This window comes from Anguilla rostrata, chromosome 9 (genome assembly GCF_018555375.3).
Source record: "Anguilla rostrata isolate EN2019 chromosome 9, ASM1855537v3, whole genome shotgun sequence".
Taxonomy (NCBI): Eukaryota; Metazoa; Chordata; class Actinopteri; order Anguilliformes; family Anguillidae; genus Anguilla; species Anguilla rostrata.
In genome coordinates this window covers 6,446,895-6,472,926 of record NC_057941.1, presented here as the reverse complement: position 1 = coordinate 6,472,926, position 26,032 = coordinate 6,446,895, and the positions used below count along the sequence as shown (strand labels likewise).

Below are 26,032 nucleotides of genomic sequence, written 5' to 3'. Positions count from 1 at the left end.
CCCCCCCCCCCCATTGTGCCTCGCTGGCTCCGCCGCACCGCCAAAACATGTCCCGTCCCAGGCTGGCAGCGGGAGCCACTCCTCACCCTCAATGAACCCACGCTTAAAAAGTTACGAAGCCCTCGCCAGCACTTCATCCACTGGTATTAAAGATTCTGCCAAACGCTTCGGCTAATTCACAGTAGAGATATGCGTAACTCCGCCTCCTGACCTGACCGCTGCGCATATTAAGGTGTGTTCTGTCCGCGTCGCCAGGTCTTTGGCTTTGCGTAACGACAAAATGACCGCAAAATTGCAACCGTCACTTCCATCTTTTCCCTAAAGGCTGCCCCTATTCAGACCAGGTCGAGAAAGGTTGCCCGGAACGCTCGTGCTCAAGAAATGGGTCCCGAAAAAAATAAATTGAAGGCCCAATTAATGTCATATTTTACATAATTAACACTGACTATCCAGTAATTGACTTTCCTTAAATAAAACCATTCGTTTCCAGGTTGTGACAGGCATGCTCTCCTCATTCTGCTCTGAGCAGCAGTGCATTTTAAATCTATACTGTGTATTAAAATAAATTAATAGTAACACACCTGACTAGATGACTAAATTAAGATACAAATACATGTTACTCTGATATTAATGTACTCTCTCATCAGATTATTGTAAAACAGAATTTATTTGTGACTAGCACAGAATCATAAATCAGAGGATGGACTGAATGCAATGCATATACCAGTTAGCCAGGTTATTTAAAATGTAACAATGTAGGATTATCAATAAAGGATAAGCAGATTACATCAGACAAGTTAATAAGCACTGACAGTTTAGTTCAAAATATTTGAAACTTCCTAAAGAAATTTCAGGGGAAGCAACAAAGAAGGGAAAAAGACAAAAAAAAAAATACAACCTATTCAAAACGATTTCTGGAAAAAAAAAGAAGAAAAAAAAACAAGACATGGCACGTAAAACTTTGAAAATCATTTCAAATGTAAAGACAAAAAGTAAGCAATTATCAAGTTCATCATTTTCAACATCTGTCCTTTCGAACACAGGCAGACTAAACATGGTAAAACCAGACTCCTGAAACAAAGAAGTTTGCATATCGTCATTTGTGAAAACTCAGCCAGTCATCCAGTCTCACAGGCACAGACACGCGTACGCAGACACACAAGTTCAGGGACTGCGCCAACTCTTAACTGCTACCGGCCCGTCATTTAAAGACCACAAAAGCTCTGAGGCCAATGCCTGCCTAAGCACTTTTGTGGCATTTGAATGTCTTCGGGGTATGCAAACACAGACCAAAATTTCTTCGGAATTCCTCAACTTCCTTTCCAAATGCCAGTCGCACTCTCATTCTGTCCACTCAAAAGCTTTCCAGAACAGTCCACACACCTCTCTCGCACACCTAGACCCACAACTACTAAAACAGCCCCTCATTCCTGGAGCAATTTTTGGTTTGGAGGTAACATTACCTTTCAGACACATTTTATTCCGCACTTTCCAAATGCATAAATATAACAGTCTGGGTTTGAATTAAATAAGTGCTTTAAAAACATTTTCCCCAGGGAAACCGAATGATTAAACTGAGGAATTAACATTTCCCCTGCATTCTAACCACCAATAATGCATCTCATCCAATACTGGACTCAGCAAAAACCTTTATTTCTCACTATAAAATAAGTTCACAGAACAATGTTTGGGTTAGAAAGGTCTAATGCAAATGCTAAGGCTGACTGATCCATTTTTTTTTAATGCAAGCAACACCATTAGACATGCGCAGAGACCGTTTGTAAATCCAAGACACCTATACAGGAAAGCAATAGATGCAACTTATCAACTTTACAAACCAGGCTTATAAATATTCCATTTCAAAGGAACTACCGTTACAGCCCCCAGGCCAAATATTCTTCCTGTTTTGGGAGGATTTAAAAGAGGTATTGCTTGTACACAAACTAACACTGTGGGGAGGCAAAGAAATGATTTCAGTCATTAAAAATCTTTTATCACTAACTGTGCAAACATAGCTGGTTGTCTACAGCAATTTGATCAATGAGAAAGCCATGATAGATTAATACAAACAAAAATCTCAGCAATATGCAATAGCGCAGACAGCTAAAAGCAGTATAAAGATCTACGGTCAGGAACGGGTCCAGTTCTCTTTGATTTTTCTACTGCAGCCAAGGTGCTCCCAGCACACGAGCAGCCCGAGACCGATCTGACCCAAGACAGAGGAGCACTCTCTAGCACAATAAAAATTCTGAAATGGATTCAGCGTGGTTGAGAACAATAACTACAACTTTCCTAGCCCAGATAACAGTAAATGAGTTCGTTTCTCAGTTCAGAAATCCACCATTTCTTTTGAATATGATTACAGGAGACAAGTAATACTTATGTCCAAGTCCCACAAATTAGTATGAGACATATCAGGAAGCAGTAGTATCTTGAAACAGAAGAATTTAGATTTAATAATAACAATAATAATAAACAAATATAAAATGGAACAGGACAGAAAAAGCAGGCCCTTCTCTGGCACATGCTGAGACAGATGCAGTCCGCACAGAGAACATTTTTGTAATGCCTTCCCCCATTATCTCCCCAATTTGGAATGCCGCGTTGCGATCTCGGCAGCCGATGTGGGAGAGAGCAGAAGAACGCGCACTCTCTTCTCCCAGGCACGTCACGTGACATCACCAGCTGCTGCTTTTCACGCTGCAGCCCACAAGCCGCGCCTGCGCAGACATGAGTCGGAGGAAGACACTTCACGTGCAGCTTTAGCAAGCAGACCGCAGGCACCTGAATGAGCAGCAGGGGTTCTCTAGATAGTGTTGAGATGTGGAGCCCACCTATGAGCACTAGAACAATAGTGGTGGCTCAGACACCGGAGCTGTCAATAACAAGTTTAACATCAACTTAAACTGAAATTTTAAGAGTGGCGTCTTGGAGGGACCAATGTAGTGCCATTTCTATTGCGCTGATGGCGGCTGTGGGTGGGGTGGGGGGGGGGGGGGGCATTTCTGTAAGACTTGGACTTTCTGACTGCAGGGAATGTGAACCACTTGCTTTCCACCTGCATTTTGAAATGGGAGCAGCAACAGAGCGAAACATGAACACTGCTGAAAACTTAGAGAGACTGGGGGGGGAACAGCTGCAGCATTAATCCAACTATTGCATTAGCCCTAAACTGACTTAAGCCTCAGCTCACGCAGATGCCCTTCGCTGACAACAAAAAAGTCAAGTACGATGCTAACAGGTTCAGACAATTGAAAGCAGTGCAACATGTGCTTATCTGTGGGAAGAGCCAATACCTTGATAACATACGCAACTCAATGCTAAAAGTAGTTTCAAACTGAACCATTTAACTGTAAAATTCCCCCACACCAATTAAATGTGCCCAATGAAAAAAAAAAAAAAAAAAAACGAAAACTTTTCATTTTTCATTTGGCAATTAAACTTTGCGTTGGTCTATTTTCTAAGGTCATGGCTTTCCTAATTCTACCTGAGTAAATTTTTTTTTTCTAATCTTAAACCAGCCCAAAGCCTTTAACGGGGTTAGTATTTCATATACGTTATATTTATATATAGTTGTACTCGTTAACAAAAAAAAAAAAAGTTTACATAAAGTGCAAAAACTCTTACGACCAAATGAGTCATGATGGGGATATGAAATTCACAATCTAAAAATAGAAGTGGAGACAGGCACGGCCCTGAAAACTGAAACCGAAACAGTCTGGGAGACAGCAGGATGAATGACGCACCAAACCCACCGCTCAGGGAACAACTCTCAGCAGACTGCGCACACTTCCGCCACGCGTACCCATCGCTGTGCTCCACATAAGGCTCCAGAGAGCTTTCCCCACACAGGCTTCGGTTCAGAAAACGTGGGTGTTATAAACCCAACCCCTTCGTGGGGCTGGCCCGGCGTCTTCCCGATTTGTGTTGCAAATATATTCTGCAGGAACCTCGTCTGCTCGGCTACGCACACCGATCAAATGGGTCTGGGCTCATCCTGGACCCGTCTACACCTGTTCTCACTGCCTACATTGTGCAAAAACTCAATTCTTAAAACTAATTTTAAAAAAGGATCAAGGACTAATTAATCAATGCAGGATCGAGCTCTTCAGCAGAATTAGTCAAAGGAAATGGTGCAAAACATTGAGATGAAATGAGCCAATTATCCAACGCAAACTTGGGAGACACACCCGTGTGCACCAAGATGAAAAGTTACTTTAAACACTTTAGCAACAAAATTTAAGAAACTTGTGTTTCTCAAGCCTTATAGAACGAAGAAATAGTAAAAGATGAAATACAGAAAGCTTTTGTCCTGTCAACCACACAATACCGCACACAGTTCAGGAGACCTCCACAGTCAATCCGGAAATGGAATTCCAATTAGACATGCTTTGAAATGACTGTTACATGAATATTTGTTTTGAGTTTTTGCGGTAAACACAGACCTTCAAACGAACTAAGGTTTTCAAGGGCTTAATTACCTAATAATCAAACAAAACAAAAAAAGGTATACATATCAACAGCATTTGCTCCATTTGAATTGTGAAACAGGTCAATTAAGCTGTAAGATGCCCAGGTGGGATTAGAAGATTGCTTCCTCTGTGGTTGAACGTTCCTCTTTCCATCATTCTGGTAATCCATTGCAATGGTGCGCCTTTAGTCGATAAGCCATGAAAGAAAACAAAGTGTCACCAGCTAAAGCTATCCAGTGAGGTCCTTTCTGTCCTGGACAATCTTCGTTTCCAAAATATATTTAAGACAACTGTTTTCCCTGTCACTTTCATCATCTACGTAATATTTATAACTCTAGTTTACCTGCAGCAAGACAGGACATCAAATACCTCCTGCCATTTAACTGTTTTGCTTTTTGCTATTAATATCAAGGCATTCTTTCTAAAAGTACATGTCATTTAATTTGTTTTCATTATGAATTCAGACAAGCGCATATATTATTGCATATGTATACACAAGAATACATATACATATATAGACATATTAAACCGATTTGAATTCATAAAGAAACAAAATGACCGAGGCAACCCATTTACGAACAGAGTTGTCTGTCCTCTCTTGACACCAGCAAAACACATTTTAAGGAGGTGCGGCCAACTCTACCCTCGCAAAGGTTGGCGTGGCGAGCTGTGAGCCGTCACAGCGGGAAGTGTCCACGGTTTCCACAGTGTCTGTGATCGCAACCGCTTACGAACAAAGTCTTTGAGCTCAGGCATATTCTGCACCGCGTTCCAGGTGCCGTCTGCACTGTTCTCCAGCAACTCCCCACTGACTCCAGTGCTGAACTTTGCATAAAGGCGTGTTCCACTTCTTCAACACCACCCCCCCCAACCCACCCCCCCCTTTTTGCTCCTCTGCATTTCACTGCTCAGAACTTCACCTTTTTGTAGTCTTTTGTGGGATACTCTTTTCTTAGTTCCACTACAGAAGTGAGGGTTGCGATTAATTTGAATATTTACTTTGAAAAGGAGCACATGTAGCATTCAGAGCAAGTCCAACTGCAGCTCCCCCTCAACCTCACTGGTCAGGCCTGTCCTTGGTCTCGTCATAAATGATTACTCTTTTTGGATCTGCGGGAGAAAAACAAGAGAGAGCGGGTTCAGTTAAGGTGTGTGGAAGCAGCAAACAAACGTCAGATGATACAAAGCGCTTAAAATAAAAGTTTTCAGTTGTGGACTATGGGATGGGATAATTTGAGGGTCTTATCAAAATTCCTTGCAAATATTTGTGCTGCAACATACTAGATCAGTTTGTAAAGTTTATTTTGGTGTACAGCAATGTACAGCAAGCAGAAATACAACAACTTTCCCAATGGTATCTGGCCCAAAAAATGTGATTGCTAACACCCAAACAGGTTCTGTTGTGCTAAAACACAAAACCACCATGCCCTATTACATCACACAATTTTATACCAATTAAGAAACAACCTACCTTGTTTTTGCAAATTCAAAATATATTCAATTTCTGTTAAAACAAAGAAGGAACAGAAATTAGGTCACACAAACAGGAACACGACTCACTGTTGCACTGGTCAACCCTAGTTTCTTTCTTTTCCCAAGATAAAATAGAATTGCTGTTTTGGGATATGGGGAATTTCCTAAACAAATCATAACCTTCATAGTTCACTGATAAATAAGGAGATGAGTAACAATGAACAGGTACAACAACTGTCACAAAACCTGTGGATTTCCAGGCAATTTAAACATGACTAATCAGTGATAAAATTCCAGTATTACGCAATACAAATACCACCAGGTGCTCAAGTCTTGAGTACAATTTCAAGCTAACATGACAAAAGCAAGAACAATACTTTACGGACCTGACCACGATGTAGTTATTCAAAATGCTCAATTTCAGCTTATTCAGCTTACAAAATGTCAGTGCAGGACATCAACACCTTTGTTTCAAGAAATTCAGACGGGTGCCATAGGGAGAATTACCTTTAGTGTGATAAACTACAGCAGCTTTTAGATCGAACGACCCCCAGCTACACCTTCTGTCAAAGCCCTTGGCCTGGCTCTGCTCTTTGACCAGAGCCAACGCAGAGTCAGTCTGGGAGGCCTGAGGTGGGTCAGCACTGGGGTCTTTAGAAGAAGCGAACACGATTGCACCGAGACTCCCGATCTCGCCTTTGAGCGCGTCCAGTCCCAGAGGGTGGGTCTGCGTCCCACCCCCACTGACAGGCACTGCAGGGGGGCAGGCTTTCAAAACACTGCTAACGGGTAGGGGGCTAGTCCGTTTGTCCGCCCCGTGAGCCGCTGGTGGGAAGGGAGGGCGGTCCCACGTGGGCGGGGACAAACTGGAGTCCTGTGCGGCCGTGGCAACGGGGCACCTCCCCTGAAACGTCACCTCCGCTGCGCTGCCCTCCTTACTCTCCGGCCCAGCGTTGGGCTCATTGATGAAGGACAGCCCCCACTGGTTCCGGAAGATGTCCCCCAAGGCTTTCTGATTTGTCTGAGCAGGAGGCGTGTCCACTTGGCGGGCACTGGGGAGCGCAGGTTGCATATTAGTCGGGGTAAGAGGGTAAACAAAAAGGCTAGACTTTCTCGGTTCGCCAGTGGCTGCCACAGGGGTTGTCGTAGTGCTACTGTCATTGTCAGGAGAGGATGCTACATCGTCGCCCCCTGAGAGAGGAGAGGCCAGCGGTACAGTACTAGCAGCAGTGGTTAAGAGTGGCCCCACCTGGAGGCAGCCATTCCCCTCTCCGGAAATGGGGCCGTTCGTAAAGCTAGCTGAAGTGATGGTTTTCAAAGCGGACATGGGAACCAGCGAGAGCCGTCCGGGCTCCTGAGGTGGGAGGGCGTCGCCCCCGCCGGCCTGGGCCGCCTTGTTGAGGTTCTCCTTGACTTTACTTGCATAACTGATCTTGGGTGAAATTTTAGCACTGCTGTTGTCCACGGGGAAAACGGGAGGGGGCTTGAACAAAGTCCACGAGTCCTCTTTCGCGGTCGCCGGGGCGACGAGCCTGGCTTTGCCGGGCCTGTCCTCGAACTTTTTCCCCGGGGCGCCGGCGGCCTTGCCCACCGAGTTTTTGCGCTGCGGCTCCCCCGCCCGCGCGGCTCCGGCTCCGGCTCCGACCTCGGCCTTGGCGCCGGGCCTGCCGCCGTCCAGACGGGGGGGGGCGGGCGGTTTCTCGGGCTCCGGGCTCGGGGGTCCCGCGTCCGGCCTGGCGGGCGCTGCGCTGCCCTGCTGCATGGTCTCCTCCTCCTCCTGCGGCGCGCTCACATTCTCCGCGCCCCTGAGGCCGCCGCGTCCCGCCCTGCGTCTCCCGGGAGTGGTGTATCCGTTCTCGGAGCCGCTGCCGTCATCGTCGAGCGCCGGCTCGCAGGGGTAACCATTGGCGACGCGGCCGGCGCCGAGAGACACGACCCCGTTGAGGAGGGAAAGGGAATCCTTCTTGTCCAGCGATGACTTGGCCTCGTGGGGTGAGCAATCTAAGGGTTTGTCATTCTCGCTGCTGTCCATACTCTTCGTGCATTTACAGCTGCCTCGGCTCCCCGCTGCTGACAGAGTGCTAAAGGCCTTTCCTGGCTTCTTCGCTCTCGAGTTAGCGGCTACTCGCGGCGGTCTGCTGCCATTGCGGCTCGCGGGATAAAGGGTGCGGGCTGGATCGTTCGCCGAGAGCGTTTTCTCTCCCTCCGTGCTGCTGCCGTTTATTCTTCCATCGCCTGGGAAAGACACGAGCAGAAGTTATTTGAAATGCCACGGGCTGCAGCAAGGCCACAAAGTTCGTTCCACCGAGCTGAGCCTTGTGGCTGGCCCTTTCTGCGGAGGACGTGGCGGTTTCCACAAGATAGCGTGGCGCTAGGCTGAATGTTTAGACTGCATGTGCAAGGTGGCGGAAGGCCAGACCCACAGTCACTGTCATATCTGATTTCTCGCATACCTGCCTTTTTGGAAGCCAATTACTCAGGACACTTGCCCTTTTTTAGTCGCCGCAAACATTTATCGTACTTGCGGTTTACACTGGTGTTGGTTTGAGAAACGACCCAGCTAGGGATCCCGCGTAAAATAAATCCGCTATATAATAAATATGGTGATGGCAGCCAAGGCTAAAGTCAGGAATAAAGTACACTGTAAATTTCTCCACAGTGAAATGTTACACCCTGTTCCCAGAACTAAGAGATGAAAGGCAGCTAATGTTCAGAAAGTTGACTGGCACAACACAAATTAATCAATGATTAGCTTTCCAGTCACTTCTCAGCTTCAAAACAGGCAGTGTAAAAAAGGGCAACATACAGTATAGGCGTACACAGACTGCCCAGCGATTGCTGTGCAGTTTACTGCAACTAAGGTCAAATAATTTGATCAAAACAAAGTTTTTATACATTCCAGTGCATGTTAAACTTTTCCAAGAGAGTCCTGAATTGAAAATCATGCCTAACTTGCACCTAAGAACACTGGATGGATGGTAAGAAAGGTCTGCTGCATGTCATATCTTACATCCCTTTTTGACAGGGAGGGTTCAAACATATACCAATACCTGGTACCCACCAGAACCTAACACATTACAAATTCTTTGGTTCAAAAATGCCAATATTTTAAGATCCAAATTCACCAGTTACTCTGCAGGCACTTGTGTGATTGACAGTTACAAAAAAAAAAAAAAAAAAATCAAATGCATTACTTCCTTTGCAACACCGTAGGCTAAAACCTCAATTTGTTCTTGTGACATTATTGAATACCAAGTGAGAAATGCTAGCAAACTAAATGTAGTCTAAACATCCATCACACACTACTGCAATACAACTATTAGTTTAACTAATAAAAAAACTGCCAACTCCAACAATGTATGAAACATTTCAATGTCATATTCCACTAGGACAATAAATAAAATAAAAACAATTCTAATCTGATAGTCCTACTTTGAAATGCCAGCTTCATGGGCAAGGAGATCCCTAAGTGCCGGCTGTCAGCTAAACGGCCGACTGCTTTTACACATATTTAAGGTGCGCTAATCAATTTAATTAAAAAAATGTAATCGTAACAATTTGTCTCCCTGGCTACTTTTCTCACCTGGCTGACTACTCACAAATTTGGGGAAACCTCTTCATGAGTCCCCCTCACTCTTCTTTCATTTGAAAACAAATCAATAGCACCGCAGTACATACCTTAATTCAACGTTTAGAGGCTAAGAATGTGCAAACTGGATGTTCTGGATTTTTTTTTGCTCTACACAATGAGAAAAGTGCTAGGAGGGTACAGAAGCTAAGTCCGTAGGCAAGTAATATAGTCCGTGTATATTAACCTCCTTTTCTACTGGCCCCACTCATTCTGCCTTGCTTCAAGTCCCTGCAAGCTCAGCGATTTTCATAAGAGGCATATTGTGTGTTTTTGGGCAATACATACTACACGATATTTGGAACAACTTGTGAAAGTACAGGTTTAGCTACTTAAAATAATCCAGGTCATTTTGTAAAGACAAGCGGAGTCACGTAGTAGTAGCTAGTCAGCAATTATGGTACAGCCTATAGCATTACCCCTGTGTAAATGAGCTGGACCTTCCGTCGTATTTGGGTAGAAGCTTGCCTGTTAGCTAGTTAGTCCACCTTCTCATTATCTTTTGTGTTTTTTTATTTGGTTTTAAGTCAGGAACCCTTTTATTAAGGGTTCCTGACTTAACTACAGCTAGCTAGCCCCATGCCGCTACTGCAAGAATTAGACGAGTTCGCTAACGTTTAGCAATTGCACAACTGATAGCTAACAATGGATGTGTTCATATGATTGACTGAAAAACCTTGTACAGACAGGCTTTTGGTTATCTAGTCTAGGTAACGTTAACTACTTAATGTTAAGAGTAGTGTGTTCGAAGCTTAATTATGTGACCAGCAGATTAGCCAAATATCCATTACTTTCATGTTAATGGTAGCCATCTACCACTAGTCAACGAACGTTTATCACGCATCGTGCAGCTAGTCTATAAATTAACTAGAGTAATGCTAGCTAAATGGTGGATTAAGATATTTCACTACGTCCAACTGACATTGACGTTGCTCCACTTTCAACTGCACGGTTCACATTAAGATAACGACTGGCAGAATTTTACGTTATGTTAGTTTGGTTAACGTTAGCTTTCGTGGCCACGCCGGTATAAATTTTACACTACATAAAAATTTAGTGCACGATACTCCCAGAACAGTTAGCTTAACAACATTTGTTCTACCATCGCTTGGGAAATGCTTATTGTATTTGTAATCGGGCGGTCCGAAGACAAATCGGACATTTGAGCGCAACAGGCCCAACAGTACAAATCACAAATGTAGCCAACGGTAGTAGACTAAGCGTCAAGTAGCTTCCTAGCTAGCCACATTCTCAATAGCTCACAATACCTCTGGTAAAAATGTCACTTGAAGTGCATTTTCTGTGCCACGGACACACTGGTACAGTTTAGACTTAGCAAATTCCATAGCCGGGTAGCTAGCCAGTAGCTCTGTTTTGTCTATAAAAAAAATACACATCCAACATGGCGGACAGGAAATAGAACCTGACCAGCGACGAACATTCCAGCGGAGCCGGTGTGTTGCTGGAGAGTCGAGCATACACGACTTAATATTGATACATTCATACAATAAAACCCTTATTTTGAGTCGACATAGACAATAAACGATCGAAAAACATATTTACATTGCAGACAGTCCGGCCAGGCGCTGTTAAACCATCATCAAGGAGGAGTCTGAAATGTGAGCAGGAATGATGGTGAAACCGGTGTACAAGGTCAATCTCCATTTAGCCAGTCACTTCTACTAGCTAACTAGTTTACCAAATAACAAACTGTAATGTTAACTAATGCTTTGTGGAAATTAGAAATCTGTTTTACATTGCTGCTGGGAGGCATAGTTTGCCCAGAGGCCAGCAAACTTCCACTCAAATGATTTCCCTTCGGCTCGTCCCTCCACTACTGTTGTCATCTAGCTAGCTAAAAAACTAGCTAAAGTCATAGCTAGCTGGCTAACGTGAACTAGCTTGATTGCTGAACATCCGACCTGTTTTCTTCGTCTGCGTTTCCTGGTGCTGGTACTGGCACTGACTTTGATCATTTTTCAGCGATATTTTTGGTCGATTTTGGCTCTTCTCTTCTCCATGATGACAGCGTTTCTCGTGCGCCTGTTCACGGGGCCTTTCTTCCATTGAGGAGCTACAAGCTACAAGTCTTTCTCCGGCTTCCACCAGCATGCACTGTAGCTTTCAGAGCAAGTTGTGTAGAGACTGCCTTACTGCCCAATCAACAGCTGCGATTAGCGGAAGCCGCCCCCCCCCCCAAGCCGAAGTTCCGTCGCCTGAAAGCAAAGAATGTATGTATGGAAAGCCTTCTGAGCTTTCATTGACTTGTTTTTGATATCAATAATTACATTTTTGCTAGTTATAATTCAAATTCTTGATATCAGTAATCCGTTAACTAGTTAAAACGTGTTTTTATATCAAGAATTACTTTTGAACGAGTTATAATTGAAATTCTTGATATCAGGAATGGAATTTTAACTAGTTATAATTCAAGCGTATTTCCCGTTCATTTCAATGGGACTTTTCATTTTTGATATCAAAATAGGAATTCTTCGTATCAATAATTGAATTTTATTTGGAAACAAAGAATTTAGCAAGTGCAGAAGGGCGTTTAAATCGCATATCGGTTGTGGACATTAATTCTTCTTTGCAGAACACATACCAAAATTTAGTTCAGATTAAGGCTGGGATGCAAAGGACATAGCCTAAGCCTCATCACATTTGAAATATTGAACATTCTCCTCGCGTGACATGACATTTTCTTATTATTCATAATTTCATAGACAGATAACAAATTCAGAGTATTCTGTCGGCGAGAATTTTTTTGGCTGGACCGCAGCGGGGCCAGCCCTACACACGCGAATGTCTGTGACTGAGTGAATGAGTGACTGAGTGATGAAGTTACACCATTGGTCGGCCGAGTTATGAAATTACACCATTGGTCGGCCGGATGAAGTGTGTTAGGTCCAGGCATATACTAGGTTTTGACCTGGTCTTATTTTTTTTCTGGCGACAAAACGAGGCATTCCTAGTTAGGCAATAGGCAATTATCTATAAAACATACTCACTGCAGGTTTATTCTATGTCCCCTGCTTCTTGAATTTTACAGTGCATCTCATTAACGCTATGGCAGCTGATATATAGTGTAACAAATGACCCAGGAACACTTTAAGCCTTTACATTTTAAACTCTATGCACACATTTAAACTCTTAAACATATTGGAACACAGAAGAATAGTACTTATATCACTTGTGTTCTTTGTCGTTTGAATAAAAGCCACATTGAAAGAAATAAGCAATATTTTATTTGTTGACTGTGACTAAGCACAACTCTTGACGAATAAGGTTTAAGAAAGGCAGACAATAATTAATGAAAAAAAGTCCTGACGTAATTCCTTAGTACAATTCATAGCTGTCTTGTTGAATCATAACCATATATTTAACAAATAACTATAGCCTATTTTTAAATTTTACTTGTCATAGCATGGCTAAACTCATAGCTTGCTGTTTACAGAGAACTTCCTATGATTCCATTAACAATGGAGCAACTTTAATTTGACAAAATTGTATCAGACTGGCCAACAGATCTAATTTAGCGTTAATGAATTTGTTGTAAAGTGAGATAATGTAGTTGTCAAATTACGCCATCAAGTGGCGCTAGTTATTTTTGCCTCCCATTGTTTACTATTAGAAGGACGAGACGCAAGCACAACTCCGAGAGCATGCAGCCTGTTTTCATGTTCAGCTCTGCATTGAAAACGTAATTATAGGCTAAAGGTATAATAATAGATCCAATCATAAACTCCGCAATTGATTGCACATTGTTCCACTCTCCTGTGGTTATCATAGAATAATTATTCTGTGTTTTTCCCTTTTGGTGCTTGGTCCTTTCAGAAAGTAATGCACATGTTGCTCCGCCTTCACTGACACATATAAACAACGCTCATTAACATCACAACTAGTTGAAATTCAATTAACTACTTCAAATGTAATTCTTGATATAAACATTCTTATTTTAAAAAGTAAAAATGTAATTTTTGATAATCAAGAATTAAAATGATCACTAGTTAAAATGTAATTGTGATATCAAGAATTTGAATTATAGTTAAAATTGAATTCTAAATAAAATCTTAAATGGCTTGCCATAGTAACAGCTCCTATGCAAGGACTATAACACCTTCAGCAGTCCATAAAAATAATGAATTGTATTTGTAAAAATAATTGTTTTGGTGCCTCTCTCTACAATGTCAGTGAAATGGAGAATAACATTTACTCTTTGATAAAATAATCATAGACAAAATAATCACTGAAGTGACACGAATGTTGAAATACTTTCTTTAGTTTGATTATTACCCCATGTCTTTCATTTGCCAAAGAAAAGCAACATTGACTTGGCACTGTTAAATATACAATAGCCTACACATAGCTGTTCGTGTTATTTCTTTTCCTAATAGCTTAGCATATATATATATATGAAACCCTGAAAGTTAACTATCCTTTTGAGAGGTGATATGTAGTATTGAAAATCTGCCACTAGAGGGAACCCCAGGGGTTATGTACCATGTACAATATCCTGAGCCATTAATGGTTTCAGAGGTTCAGTACTAATTTCAATTAATAAATTAAATAAATACTTTTAAAGGAAAACATCTTTCAACTCAGAGTCACAACCAACTAGTATTACAGCTACTTATCTTACATGTGATCAAGTCAATGCTGTAAGGAAATATTCAAAACTTTATATGGTGAATTTTGAGTGCTTCTTTAACAGACACTGAGTAATCTCAACCAAGGATAAAACAGTTATCTGATTGCCTTTTGCATTATTATGTAATTTAATCGTAGCCAAACAGTTGAATACCCCTTCAGGGTTTGATGACATTCTTTTTTGTCTTGGGCACAAATAATCCCACGCTGCCAGTACAGAGCCAGATAACACACTGGTTAAATTAAAACGCTTTACATACCAGCTAGATAAAAACAGTTCAGTCAGGAGAACGCATAGTTAGATAAAATATTTTAATGAATATGTAAGTACATTTTTTTTGGTTTGCCGCTGAATGAACTTCGCTTCAGGGAGCGCAGTGAGAAATTCCAGAACCCAACCCCAGTGCCTAGAAGCGGATCCAAGCGACTGGTTGTGGCTGGGATGATGCAGGCTGAGTGCAATTTTGTGCCATAGCAACCAAAGAGTGCAGAAGCAGCGCAAGCAATCGGCAGCACTGGAGAGAGGTGTGACCGTGGGTTAAAAAAAGGCATTCCATTGGTGACGTGCACATGTGACTGTATGGTTATGAGAAAATGTGTTGTGTGCATGTGACTGGTTGATTATGGAAACACGGGACTATGTGATTGCTGAGGCCGTCCATTGCTTGGCTGCAGCGAGAGTTTCCTGACCGAACTTGCTTTGCACATTTTTTGCTGTGCAGGATGTAGAATATATATTTAGCACGTCAAACATAATAAATGAAGCTTTTCTGGTTTCTTCAGTGCTTCAGTGCATAGGAGCCTCTGAATCAGGCATATAGTGATCAGTCAATGAGAAGGGCATTCCGTTATTCACACGTGAAGTGTTGAGGCAGTCCTAGCCAGACGACAATTTCAGCAAATGACCCGGCTGGGAACACCAGCTATGGCCAGCCATGTTCCCACGGTGTCTGGTGAAGGCTGAAGGAGGGTGAGGACCCTCAGTCAGGAGTGACCATAACATGAGGAAGTGTCAATTATCACTGACAGCTGTCAGAGTGAAGAGCTGCCTGTGCACCTGAGACAGATTACCACCCACAAGAAATAACAAGTGCAGTGTGTGTGTATTCAGTCCTCTCATATATATGACAGTTCATTGGGCTTTGAATTGGTCACTTACTTGCTAGTGACTTGTATGCTTTGCCTCACTCTCAGCTGGCTACTGAAATGCTACGCAACTTTGAACAGCTGCATGGCTGCCTACAATGTATATATTTTTAACCAATCTGTTATTTTTGAAATGTACTGAATATGCACACACTGCACCACATCCTTTCTGTATTTTTGATTGGAAAACAAACAAAAAAATCTCGATGAAGGCATATTGAAAAACATTCAATTTTTCCCCCACTTATAATGTAGCTGTCATGTTTTGATAAAGTCTTGACGTGCAGCAGAAGTGATCACTGCATCCAGGCTTTCATATGTACCTTGACAATCTTTGGACAAAATGGAAGCGTGCATAATCATGAACTATGAGAAACTGAAATGTGAGTGAAATGAGCAGTGAAATAGTGCTTTCTTAACTGAGTAAGATTTCAGATTATTCTTTAAATTGTGTTAAGAACACACATTGATTTGGCTTCAAATCAATTGACAAGACAAATTGCCATGTTCAGTTTCCTGGTTGTCTAACTAATTACTATTTACAGTACTGTTAAGTGTGTTGTTCTGCATACTGTATATACTTGAAGAATGTGCTAAATTGATGTGTGATCATGCTGAAAACTGGACCCAACCTTCCTTGCTTTTTTAATTATAGAATATTCTTGTAGAAAGAACAATCTTTTTATACTGACCAAACAAAATACAAAACAAAAAAACACAAAAAACAGGTCCTGTATTTTCAGTATGGGCATGCTGTGCTCGGAAGCTTTATTAGTCTAACTGCCAATATTTGTATTTTTGGTAAGTGGAAGGCAGTATGGGCCAGTACACATTCTTGAGGTATAACTAGAAGTATCCACTGGACATGTTGTGGCATTGCAGTCCTGAAAAATGCAGGCTATTGCTGTTCAGTCAGCCGGGCTGTAAATCACTGATCAGAGGGACCATTGTTATTATCCTGGAGTGAAAATGAACAGGGTTTAATTGTACCACATTGGTGGGGGTAACCCACATTCAGAGGACTGGTAATAAAGGAAAAGAATATACTTGTTATAAGAGCCTTTGGTAAGTGTAATGCACTTTTGAATGACGAAATTGGCATCCTTCTTAGAATTTTGCAGTTAGCAGCCCATGTGTCCATCATTAGAATGACCAGTAATCTCATTGGCTGATGATGGAAGAAAGGAAGGCCCCTTTGTACTATAAAATTAATCAATACTGTACATTGCTCCGGTTGAGTGTGTATTACATTGTTAGCCTTACAGTATATAACTTATATACAACTCAGTACACTTGTTGCATGGAATCAAATGTTTGCAACTTAAATCAAATCTTACAACTGCTGAAATAAAATTATGTTTGACAGCCACTGCAAAAAAAAAAAAAAAAAAAAGACCCAGATCCCAGATTTGGAGACTAAAGGGACTCATGAACACACTGTGTCTTCAATATGTGGCAATATATTATTATGTGGCAATATAAGTTGTAAATAATATATTTTGTTGTTTAAATTTAAATATAGCCATTTACATAAATAAATCCATTATCAGATTATCATTATTTTGTCAAGAGAACAAGCTTTCCTCATGAACTGAGGAAGAGAGCATGACAGCAGTGTGAGTCTGTGTTTGTCACTCACCCCACGTCACTATCTCAGGCTTTCTTTCCAGTGGGTGAAAGGGGAGACACGGACCAGGTTAGACTGTTTAGAAGTTAGATTAGGGGAAGCCCTCTGCCACCCGATAGAGTGGGATCCTGGTTTGATTAGATGGCACCATCACCCAGCCAGCCAGGTGGCACACAACACTGCCAACAGACAGAGGGAGAGGAGTAGGGACTGGAGGGAACGTGCACCAGCAAAAGCCCGGTGCAGATTTACTGCTGCCTCTGGCTGCCTCCCTTCAGCCTCTCATGTCACTTCAACCTCCTCCTCAGCCTATGCTTTTACGACCCCCTGAAAGTTTTCAAAAATGTCTAAATGCATGTCTAAAGCCAAAGCACAATGCATGGTCACACTGAAGGTCATACAGGATTGATAACATTGATATTCTTTTATTTTAATTAATGCAAAGATATATTGAATAAAGTGAAAGTAAACTGAATAAATTCTAAAAATGTGTAAAATTAAAACAAATAGATAGTTAAACATTCAACAGCACCGTAAATGTGCAAGAAATCAAAGTGTTGTGTGAAAGCTGTGCTTACACAAAATGGTTTACCGAAATTTATTTTCCATGAAACAGCCAAAGTATGAGTTTGGCTGTGATGTCCAATACTGACTGATTGGGTGAGAGAGAAAATGTGCATAAACACAAGGGAAACCAATACCAATTTGTAGCTTTTAGTGAGGTGAGAAAATTCCACCTTTTTACTCTGAAAACCTGTATTTACATTCCATTGCCAAGTCACGCTGGCGCCTGCTTACTTATTACCTTAACTACCTTTGTGGAAATATTTATCAATAAACTATGGCCTCAGACTACTGAGAACAAGCAACCAGCGGCCTCTCATTACTGCCACTTGGCCCAGAGAAATTGCTAACCTCAGGTTTGGGGGGCAGGTTCCTACTTGTAAAAAAATGTTTATTTCTTGAAATATGTCACAAGGAGTCCCATAATGGCTCTGATTTATAGATGGCAACTGATAACTCTGAATGTCTTGCCCTAAGCCAGAAAGAATGGGGCAAGGATACTCATAACTGCACATTGTAAACATGTTGTCTGTAGCCATAAATCTGCTATGAAGCACATTAAAAAAATAATAATAAAAGGATTGTTTGTTCACCAGTCCACATTACGCATTAAAATATCACTGCCTGGAAAACAAAGTTATTTCTGTTATCAATGATTTAAAACTGTGAGTAGCATATCAATTAGGGGATTATGCAATGGTTTGAAGAGATTCACAAATTCTCCATGAAGAGATTATGTTTTTAGAATAGTGCTATTGAATGGACTTTGTAGAAGCCAACCAAATTAATCTGAACACTAATAAAGACATGCCTCCATAAAACATTCACAGATTAACGTATTACAGTCTTACGCTTGACAGATTTAGACATATTTAAGAAAGACTTAAAATGAAGCTCGATACCCGGTGACAGAGTGTGTAGAAACCTTGATATGCAGCATCACGCCTTTGAATGAATCCAGATCCCCTGTGCTTAGGTTAAAGTTAGGAGTGCATCTCTGCACTAAACTGCTGCTTCCAGGTAGAAATAAGGGCCCCCACAAAAAAACGCCCCGAAGAGAGCTGGACAGACACTCTGTGGTTCCCATGCTTGAAGAAACCCCCAATTATCCAACCTGACCATCAGACATTGCCCCCCTAAACTACTTTGCTCCCCCCCCCCTCATCCCAGAGAAAAGAAGCCCTTTCCCACAGACCCGCTGGTGTGGTGCCTGGTCTTCCTGTGCACTGCATGTGACAGAAAGGAGGGCCAAACCCAGTTACCTTTTCCTACACCGTTTCGCTCATAGCGAAGAAGATACATGACTAATTATACATTAAGGGCTCTGTCTTGGACCCCTACTAGCGCAATGCAGCAGTAACCCAAACACAAGTGTCTTTGTTAGTTTCAGACAGATGCAGTTGTCATTTTCTCATTTAGTGCCTACTCTGGTGGAATAGCAAATGACCCCGTGTGGGCATGTTGATCTTAAAATGTGGCGTGGTCAAGTTAATTGTAATTTATTTTGAAGCAGCTGATAGCGTTTACATTATGATCAACCAAAACCTGGTCTTAAATCATGCCACAGATTCATTGTTATTTTAAGAACAAAATATTAAGATAGTAACGTGCCTACACAGGGGTGTGTGCAATGCGCATACACCTTCCTGACTGTTACACAAACCGGGGCACACACAAACATGCATAACATATAAAAATTCAATGTAAGTGTAAATGAGAAGATTTCCATATGTTCAGCAATTAAATCCCTGTTGATTTCACCTGTTACTCAATACCTGACTAAATGATTCTGAAGAGAACTAAAAGTTTAATAAAAAAATAAACCTTTTTTAAAAATCTGAAACAATAACAAATTTGCACCACAATAGACAATTCATTTAGGCAATTTGAATGAACTTGCGCATGAGCAGGCCTTTTTCCTCATAGGTAAACCTGTCTTGCTAAATGCGCTATTATATTAGCAATCTGCCAAGAGGAGATTGGTTGGTTTATTGCATGTTACACCCAAGACACACCTATTTATTCATTAAGCCACTAAGTCCATCACTTTTGAACCTGTGCCTTACTTTGCACTTGAACTATGTGCTGTCAAAATGGGTCTGGCCACACCAAAAATGTACTTGTGTGTTACGCTTTAGACCGTGTGCTAAGACCATTAAAACAATACTAAATGTCATTAGCAGTTTTCTGCTTTGGGACACCTTTGTTAACTAAACCGAATGTTTTTACTTTAATACCATGATTTTTCTCTTTTCGTATGCTTGCATGTCTTTATATAGTTCTTCAACTTTATAATGACAATTTATATACAGTATATGTAGTAATTATATAAATTATTTAACATAGCAATCACAAATGATTAATTTCACAGTGCAGCCATTTTGTTCCTGTGTATTCTTCCTGTGGGAAATCATTACAATCTATATTTTTATATTTCCTCTAGCAGACCTGTGATTAGCAGGCAAAGGTCATGGTGTTTACACTTTATTCCAAATTACAGAGTAATGATGGAATGTAATGGCTGGTGCTCTAACTGCATTCTAATTGCAGACCAAAACATGAAGGCCAATGTTGTAAGGTTAACAGCATCTCTTTTCTCCATTTTCTTTGGGAAAAAACTGTTTGTCCTTTGTTTGTAAAGTTCAAGTTATTCCACCACAACATGAACACCATACTACTGTATTTCAGATGTGGACACTAAAATAATTTATTAATGAATGCATAATGTCCCCAAAAGGGTAAGAAACCCAATGCAAGTTGTTGTTTTCAAATGCAATACATTGTGTCTCATTTCAGACACAATTTCTATGTAATTTAAAAACATTGTCTCAAGCCTGTATACAGCAACACCTCTCAACATGTTTTCAGGTCACTTATTTTTGAAGAGAAAAATATTTTGTAATTGTAGAATGTATCACATCACAACAGCTTCTCCGTTATAGATATAACTCATTAATCTTTTGAGCCTGAAACGCGTTAGCATTCACATTACAGATAGTTCCTTCTTTAGCTTTGAAGAAATTCTCTGTGTGGTCATTTGTTCTTTGTTGACTCAGTGAGTCTGCTTTCCAGAAGTAATAAGCACAAATAGAAGCAGTATATTTCTTCAGATGAAAAATAGATCACTTTTTAAATCTTTTTTTTCTTTTTTCTCTTGCACAATAACCTAATTGAAAAATAACTGCTATGGCTTGGACACGTGCCATTAAATTTATGCAAGGTCTTTTCAATGACCTGTCTTCGGTGGTAAGAGGATCATGACCCCTTTAGCTCAGTGGATATGATTTTCAGCCTTGGAGGGGTGCCCTGTTCTAATGGTCAAGAAGCAAGCTGCGGGGATCCAGGGTCCAGGGTGCGATGCCTCATTACCGCTGTTCACACTCTCGCCAAACTGAATTTCCCACAAGGGCACCCAAGATGGACCCAGCAGAGCAAAAAAACCTACCAGATACTGATGTATTGTGTAACATCATGGAATGACTTTGAAGTTAAGTTGTAAATTAAGGTCTGTAAAGCTACTGAAAGCAATAATCCTTGACTTAATGACCGTGCCTTGGAGGTAAAAAGAAAAACATGAAACAAACATGCATAAATGAGATTTGTTGTGACCGAATTTTGGCCAATTCTGTTTTAAGGCATCCAGAGTATGTATACATATACCTTGTTATCCTGTAAATAGACTGTTGATTATGCACGAGAAAACTTTCTTCTTTTCTACTATTTTCTACATATTTTACTGTACATATTTTCATCTTCAAATTGAAACACTGTTTCTTGATTAACTATTGTTGTGGAAAAAAGAACATTGAAATGAACTGTTCCTGAAAATGCTGAACAAAACATTTAACGGTATCAAACCTTACTATTGAATGAACAGAAAGTTAAGTGAAAGACAAAACAGTGAAATGTCTGGGTGTGAGAAGTATAACACTGACTGAAAATGAAGTGCAACCGCACAACTTAAGTCAGTCTTTTCCAGTTGTCATCGATTCACAGTTTATCACCGAGAGCCTATTTGAGGCAGTGAGAGTAACTTTCTGGGTTAATTCAGAGGCCAGTTTAAACTGAAAAAAAACCCAATAATGATCCATTAAGCACCTTGCAAAAACAGCATTGAGAACTGTCCACCGTAAAATAGGTTTAAAAATAAACAGAAAATAATACACAAGACGAAAACATTTCAATTTACAATTTCAGAGAACATCACAGGCCTTACTTATGGATAAGTAACATACATGCTCAAGGGGATCACGGTTCCCTGTCAGAAAAAGAAACATCTCAAATCATTTGGACCAGATTACAACTGGACAAACATTTATGCTCTCTTCAAGGTTTTAGTTTGGCTCAAAAGGAGAGGGAAAAAAAGCAGAAACAGACAGACAGGGAACTGGGTGCTTTAGGCGACAGCAATTGCAGGTTAGAATAGAGAAATGCTTGCTCTTGTTTCCCTGACTTTGAAGCCCTGGACCTTATCTGTTCTTGTCCTCGGGGATGTGAGACACTGATTTATGCCAACATTGAGACACCCTAATTACACCCTCCCTCACCTCCACAACAAGAGAGGAGTGATCACCTAATAAGGCACACTTTATTGGAGCCATAGACATATCTACAGTATAAATCATTGTGGTTAAGTGTTTTCCTGGCCTCCCAGCTTGGGTGAAGTGTAAAAGGACATGTATCAAATGCTGGTTATCTGATAGAAGTGAAAAATGGTCCCAAATGGACACACGCAAAGAACTAAAAATAGAATAGCCTGGTTAAGACAGTTCTGGAGTTTGGATGGGCCTGGAAGTCTAGTATTAAATCCATATCATCCCATTGTCGGCTGTGGTGCAGAGGTGCAAAATACACCATACTGTTACCCAGGGAGAGAGGGATTCAGTTGGTTAAATGACTATGTGTATCAGTATGCATCAGCTCTCTGGTTGATCAAGTGCATGGAGTCTGTTTATTAAGCTGCACACAAAACTTATTTTTCCAACTCATGTCTGTGTGAGCTCAGTGGTGGACAGTGGAGAAAGAACAAATAACTTCTGACACCAGTACACACACTACATGGCTAAAAGTATGTGGACACCTGACATTCAGCATCTCATGGTTCAGCTATAACAACCACCACTCATCTGGGAAGGCTTTATATTAGATGTTGGTGCATTGCTGCAGGGATTTGCTTCCATTCAGCCAGAGCATTAGGTTGGCCACTGATTGGGTGCTTAGACCTGACTCACAGTTGAGGTTGAGTTCAAGGTTCTGTGCAGGCCAGTCAAGTTTTTCCACACCATTCTTGATAAAACCAACATTTCTATATGGACCTCGCTATGTGCCCAGGTACACTGTCGTGTTAAAACAGGAAAGTGTCTTCCCCAAACTGTAGGAGAAGCACAGAATTGTCTAGAATGTGATTGTATGCTGTAGCATTAAGATTTACCTTCACTGGAACTAAAGGGCCTAGTCCAAACCATGAAAAGCAGCCCCAGACCAAGGGGTGTATATATCATATAGTGTATCAGAAAGCCAGCAAATGTGGGACTTCTGGGTGACGCATCCTGTTCAGGCACTGTTCTAGTCCACGGATGAGCCCCATGCTTTACTGCGCTCTCCAGAATCAATGGTGGAAATTGAGGCAATGAGTGCTGATAAAAATAAGATTGGGCTTTCTAAAATTTGGGGTAAAATGGGATAAAAGCATTAAAAACAAAAAAGGCAGCTTTTGGGTTGAGACCAAAAGACCGGCCGCACATTTATCGACATCACTCAGAAAAGTCTTAAATCATAAGTTTTTCTAAGCAAAACAGATGATTTTTCTATGTGAGTTTTAAATAAGTCATTTTTTTTTTTTTGGCAATGTCTTCAGCATTTCTTCCTGTCTTCCTGTAAACTTCACAGTAATTGAGTGCATTACAGCAAACGCCATTTGTAATCGATCTTGTTGACGATGTGCTAAAGTGAATGTTTGGAAAGCCGCAAGGTTCCTGCAAAAAAAAAAAAAAAAGCTGGAGGCGTGACTGGAGCATTAGCCAGTGCTTTTGCCCGGAGGGCTCCCATAAACATGGAGCACGGAATTCTTTGCTGGAAGCCACGCCATGTGACACTACAACGGAACAGCCTTTAAAAAGCAGCCTGGCAGTCAGGAGGAAGCAGACTTGTGTCAGGGGCTCTGGGGGAGAAAGGTATTGGCTGAATATTGAGAGAGAGAGAGAGAGAGAGAGGGAGAGTCACCCTAGGGACAGCAGCTTTCAGACGTGATGGCCAGCCCGTCTAGTTTTGCAGAATCAGAGTTCTCTGAAGAGGAGCGAGCGATCAGCCAGTTGACTCAGTCCAAGGATGTCACAGTTGGAGCCGGCACCATGAAGCCTCTCCCGGACAGCGAGCGCTCGGCCAGCGGCCCCAGCAAGGCCAGCGACGGCGGGTCCGGGAGGAGGAGGAGGAGGAGCCGGCCCGCGCGCTCCAAGGCGCGGCGGGTGGCGGCCAACGTCCGCGAGAGGAGGCGCATCCTGGACTACAACCGGGCCTTCAACGCCCTGCGCCTGGTCCTCCGGCACGACCTGGGCGGGAAGCGCCTGTCCAAGATCGCCACGCTGCAGCGCGCCATCCAGCGCATCTCCTCCCTGTCCGTCTTCCTGCAGGCCCGCCCCGCGGCGGCCGCCGCCCAGCCCTGCGGCCACGGCGAGGGCCGGCGAGGGGCGGGCTCGGCGGGACGGGGGGGAACGGGAGAGGCCCTTCAGGTGGTAGCGCCGGAGAGCCACCTGCGCCAGCAGCATCCGCCGCCCCGCCCGGCTCAAATCCGCAGCCACGTGCACTCGCTGCCCTCTCAGCAGCAGCGTTACGTGGACGCAACGGGACTTCCGGTCACCTTTTCCCCGCCCTCTCCTCGCTACCCCGCTTACGCCCCCGAAACGCAGTTCTACCTTCCCCAGAACCACTACAGGAGCCCCCGGGAGGAGCTGCACAGCCCCCCTTTCTACAGCACCAGACACAGTGCTAACCCCGGCCACCAATTTGGGCCTTGTACATCTTATGATGAGACTCACACGGACACCTTTGTAGACAGCTGTCCCACAATGCCCCTGCCCTGGCAGCTTAATCATCACCTGTGGACAAGGCACAAGCAGTCTCTGAGCATGCACTGACACTCGAAAGCCTGAAGCCAACAAAAGATAATTAGACAACGAAAGGCAATGCTGTTTTAAGTGTTTTAAGGGAAACATAAATCATGTAAGTGCAATCATGCCCTCGGTTTTGAGTGGAATTTCCACTGATATTTAAAATGCTGATTAACCACATGACACAAAAATAATTTTCAGCTTATGTAACTGATATACATACTGTGTATTGTTTCTCATGTGTGAAATTGCAAATGAGACAAGTGTTTCCGTGAAGACTGTAACAGTTCACTCTTCATGGTTTTAATGTTTTCTAAAGCAGATGTGTTTATGTTACCTCATGCAGTATCATGGGTGCACGATGCATCATGAGACTGTCTGTAAGATAATGTTTGCAACCTCGAAATAAAACTGTCTGTCTGTGACATTCGTCTTGCTAATTTTTGTTGGACAGATTTCGACTTAATAATAAATGAATAACAAATATAATGCTGTATATTCTCTGGACAGGCAAACATTTCCTAACACGGTCCTTGAATTTGAGATGAATGGATATAAATCGCCCTGCTCCTTCCTTGAAGTGGATATTTTGAAAACACGTCAGCTGTAAAAGTCCAATGTTCCCAGTTTTGACAATGGTTCATTTTTGCAATGTTAAGATTTGTTAGCAAAACTGAAATATAGAGCAGACAGAGGCGCACCATCCTTGAATGAAACCACTCATGATAGCTTGCTGTCAATAGAGGATGGAGCGCATCACGAGAGAGACAAGTTTTCATTCACATACGGTATTGGACTGGTTTCCCTTACCTCTGTTTATGAGCTAATGAACACTGCATTCAGGATGTTATGACGGTGGGCCTCTGCTCTTCACAGGGACAGCCATTTACGACATCTCCCCATTGTCCTATAATTACCACTGCTGGCAGCATTCCACTTTTTTGTGTGGAATGTCTGTCGAGCTAGGAAACAAAATAGAAAGAAATACTCCCAGAAACGCGTGAGGACTGTCAATATCAAATGCACGATACCTTACTCTGATAAAGTTGTTTGTCGTATGTTGTTAACCGTGTCGTATGTTAGTAACTGCGAGAGATAAACATTACATTTTGCTCTTCGTTATTAGGAAGGTCATGGAGGTGTAAAGCATTATGGAAGATTCTAGCTCCCAGGCAGTTCAACTGTAGTGTATCATCAGTATAGTGTTTTCATTAAAACCCCTGCATGGCAATAGGGCAGTATGGCAAGCAAAAAGGATGAGTGTGACATCTGTGTGTGTGTGTTAGTGTGTGTGTGTGTGTGTGTGAGTGTGTGTGCGACCAGGTCTTATCTTCCTGCCCAATGATGACAGAGCCGTAAAGAATCCCTG

The 26,032-nt window shown here is 42.1% G+C and overlaps 2 protein-coding genes and 1 long non-coding RNA gene across 4 annotated transcripts in view; 1 reads left to right on the top strand and 2 right to left on the bottom strand.

The window, feature by feature from the left end:
• Window positions 1–26,032, bottom strand: part of LOC135262786 (uncharacterized) — a 656,092-nt gene that overhangs the window by 575,304 nt on the left and 54,756 nt on the right. The gene's annotated exons all lie outside the window — the stretch shown is intronic.
• LOC135262775 (FMR1-interacting protein NUFIP2-like) lies at window positions 649–11,784 on the bottom strand. 2 transcript variants are annotated; one of them, XM_064349983.1, is made up of 5 exons: window positions 11,496–11,784; window positions 11,137–11,185; window positions 6,453–8,180; window positions 5,944–5,976; window positions 649–5,582 (listed from the first exon to the last, which is right to left on the bottom strand). In XM_064349983.1, the coding sequence occupies exons 3-5, from the start codon at window positions 7,975–7,977 to the stop codon at window positions 5,530–5,532; spliced, it is 1,611 nt and encodes a 536-aa protein (XP_064206053.1). In that variant the 5' UTR covers window positions 7,978–8,180; window positions 11,137–11,185; window positions 11,496–11,784; the 3' UTR covers window positions 649–5,529. The 2 variants fall into 2 exon arrangements, with proteins under 2 accessions (XP_064206053.1, XP_064206055.1); XM_064349985.1 differs by lacking the exons at window positions 11,137–11,185; window positions 11,496–11,784 and adding an exon at window positions 10,842–11,096.
• On the top strand, window positions 23,628–24,690 carry LOC135262520 (class A basic helix-loop-helix protein 9-like). The gene has a single exon (XM_064349534.1). It carries the CDS (start codon window positions 23,806–23,808, stop codon window positions 24,688–24,690), a length of 885 nt encoding a protein of 294 aa, XP_064205604.1. The 5' UTR covers window positions 23,628–23,805.

Coding starts and splice junctions, on each gene's coding strand:
- LOC135262775 (XM_064349983.1), bottom strand. CDS start 7,977: ATGGACAGCAGCGAGAATGACAAACCCTTAGATTGCTCACCCCACGAG. Junction 5,977..6,452: donor TGTAGTTTATCACACTAAAG/GTAATTCTCCCT, acceptor TTGTTTTAACAG/AAATTGAATATATTTTGAAT. Junction 5,583..5,943: donor TTTGAATTTGCAAAAACAAG/GTAGGTTGTTTC, acceptor TTTCTCCCGCAG/ATCCAAAAAGAGTAATCATT.
- LOC135262520 (XM_064349534.1), top strand. CDS start 23,806: ATGGCCAGCCCGTCTAGTTTTGCAGAATCAGAGTTCTCTGAAGAGGAG.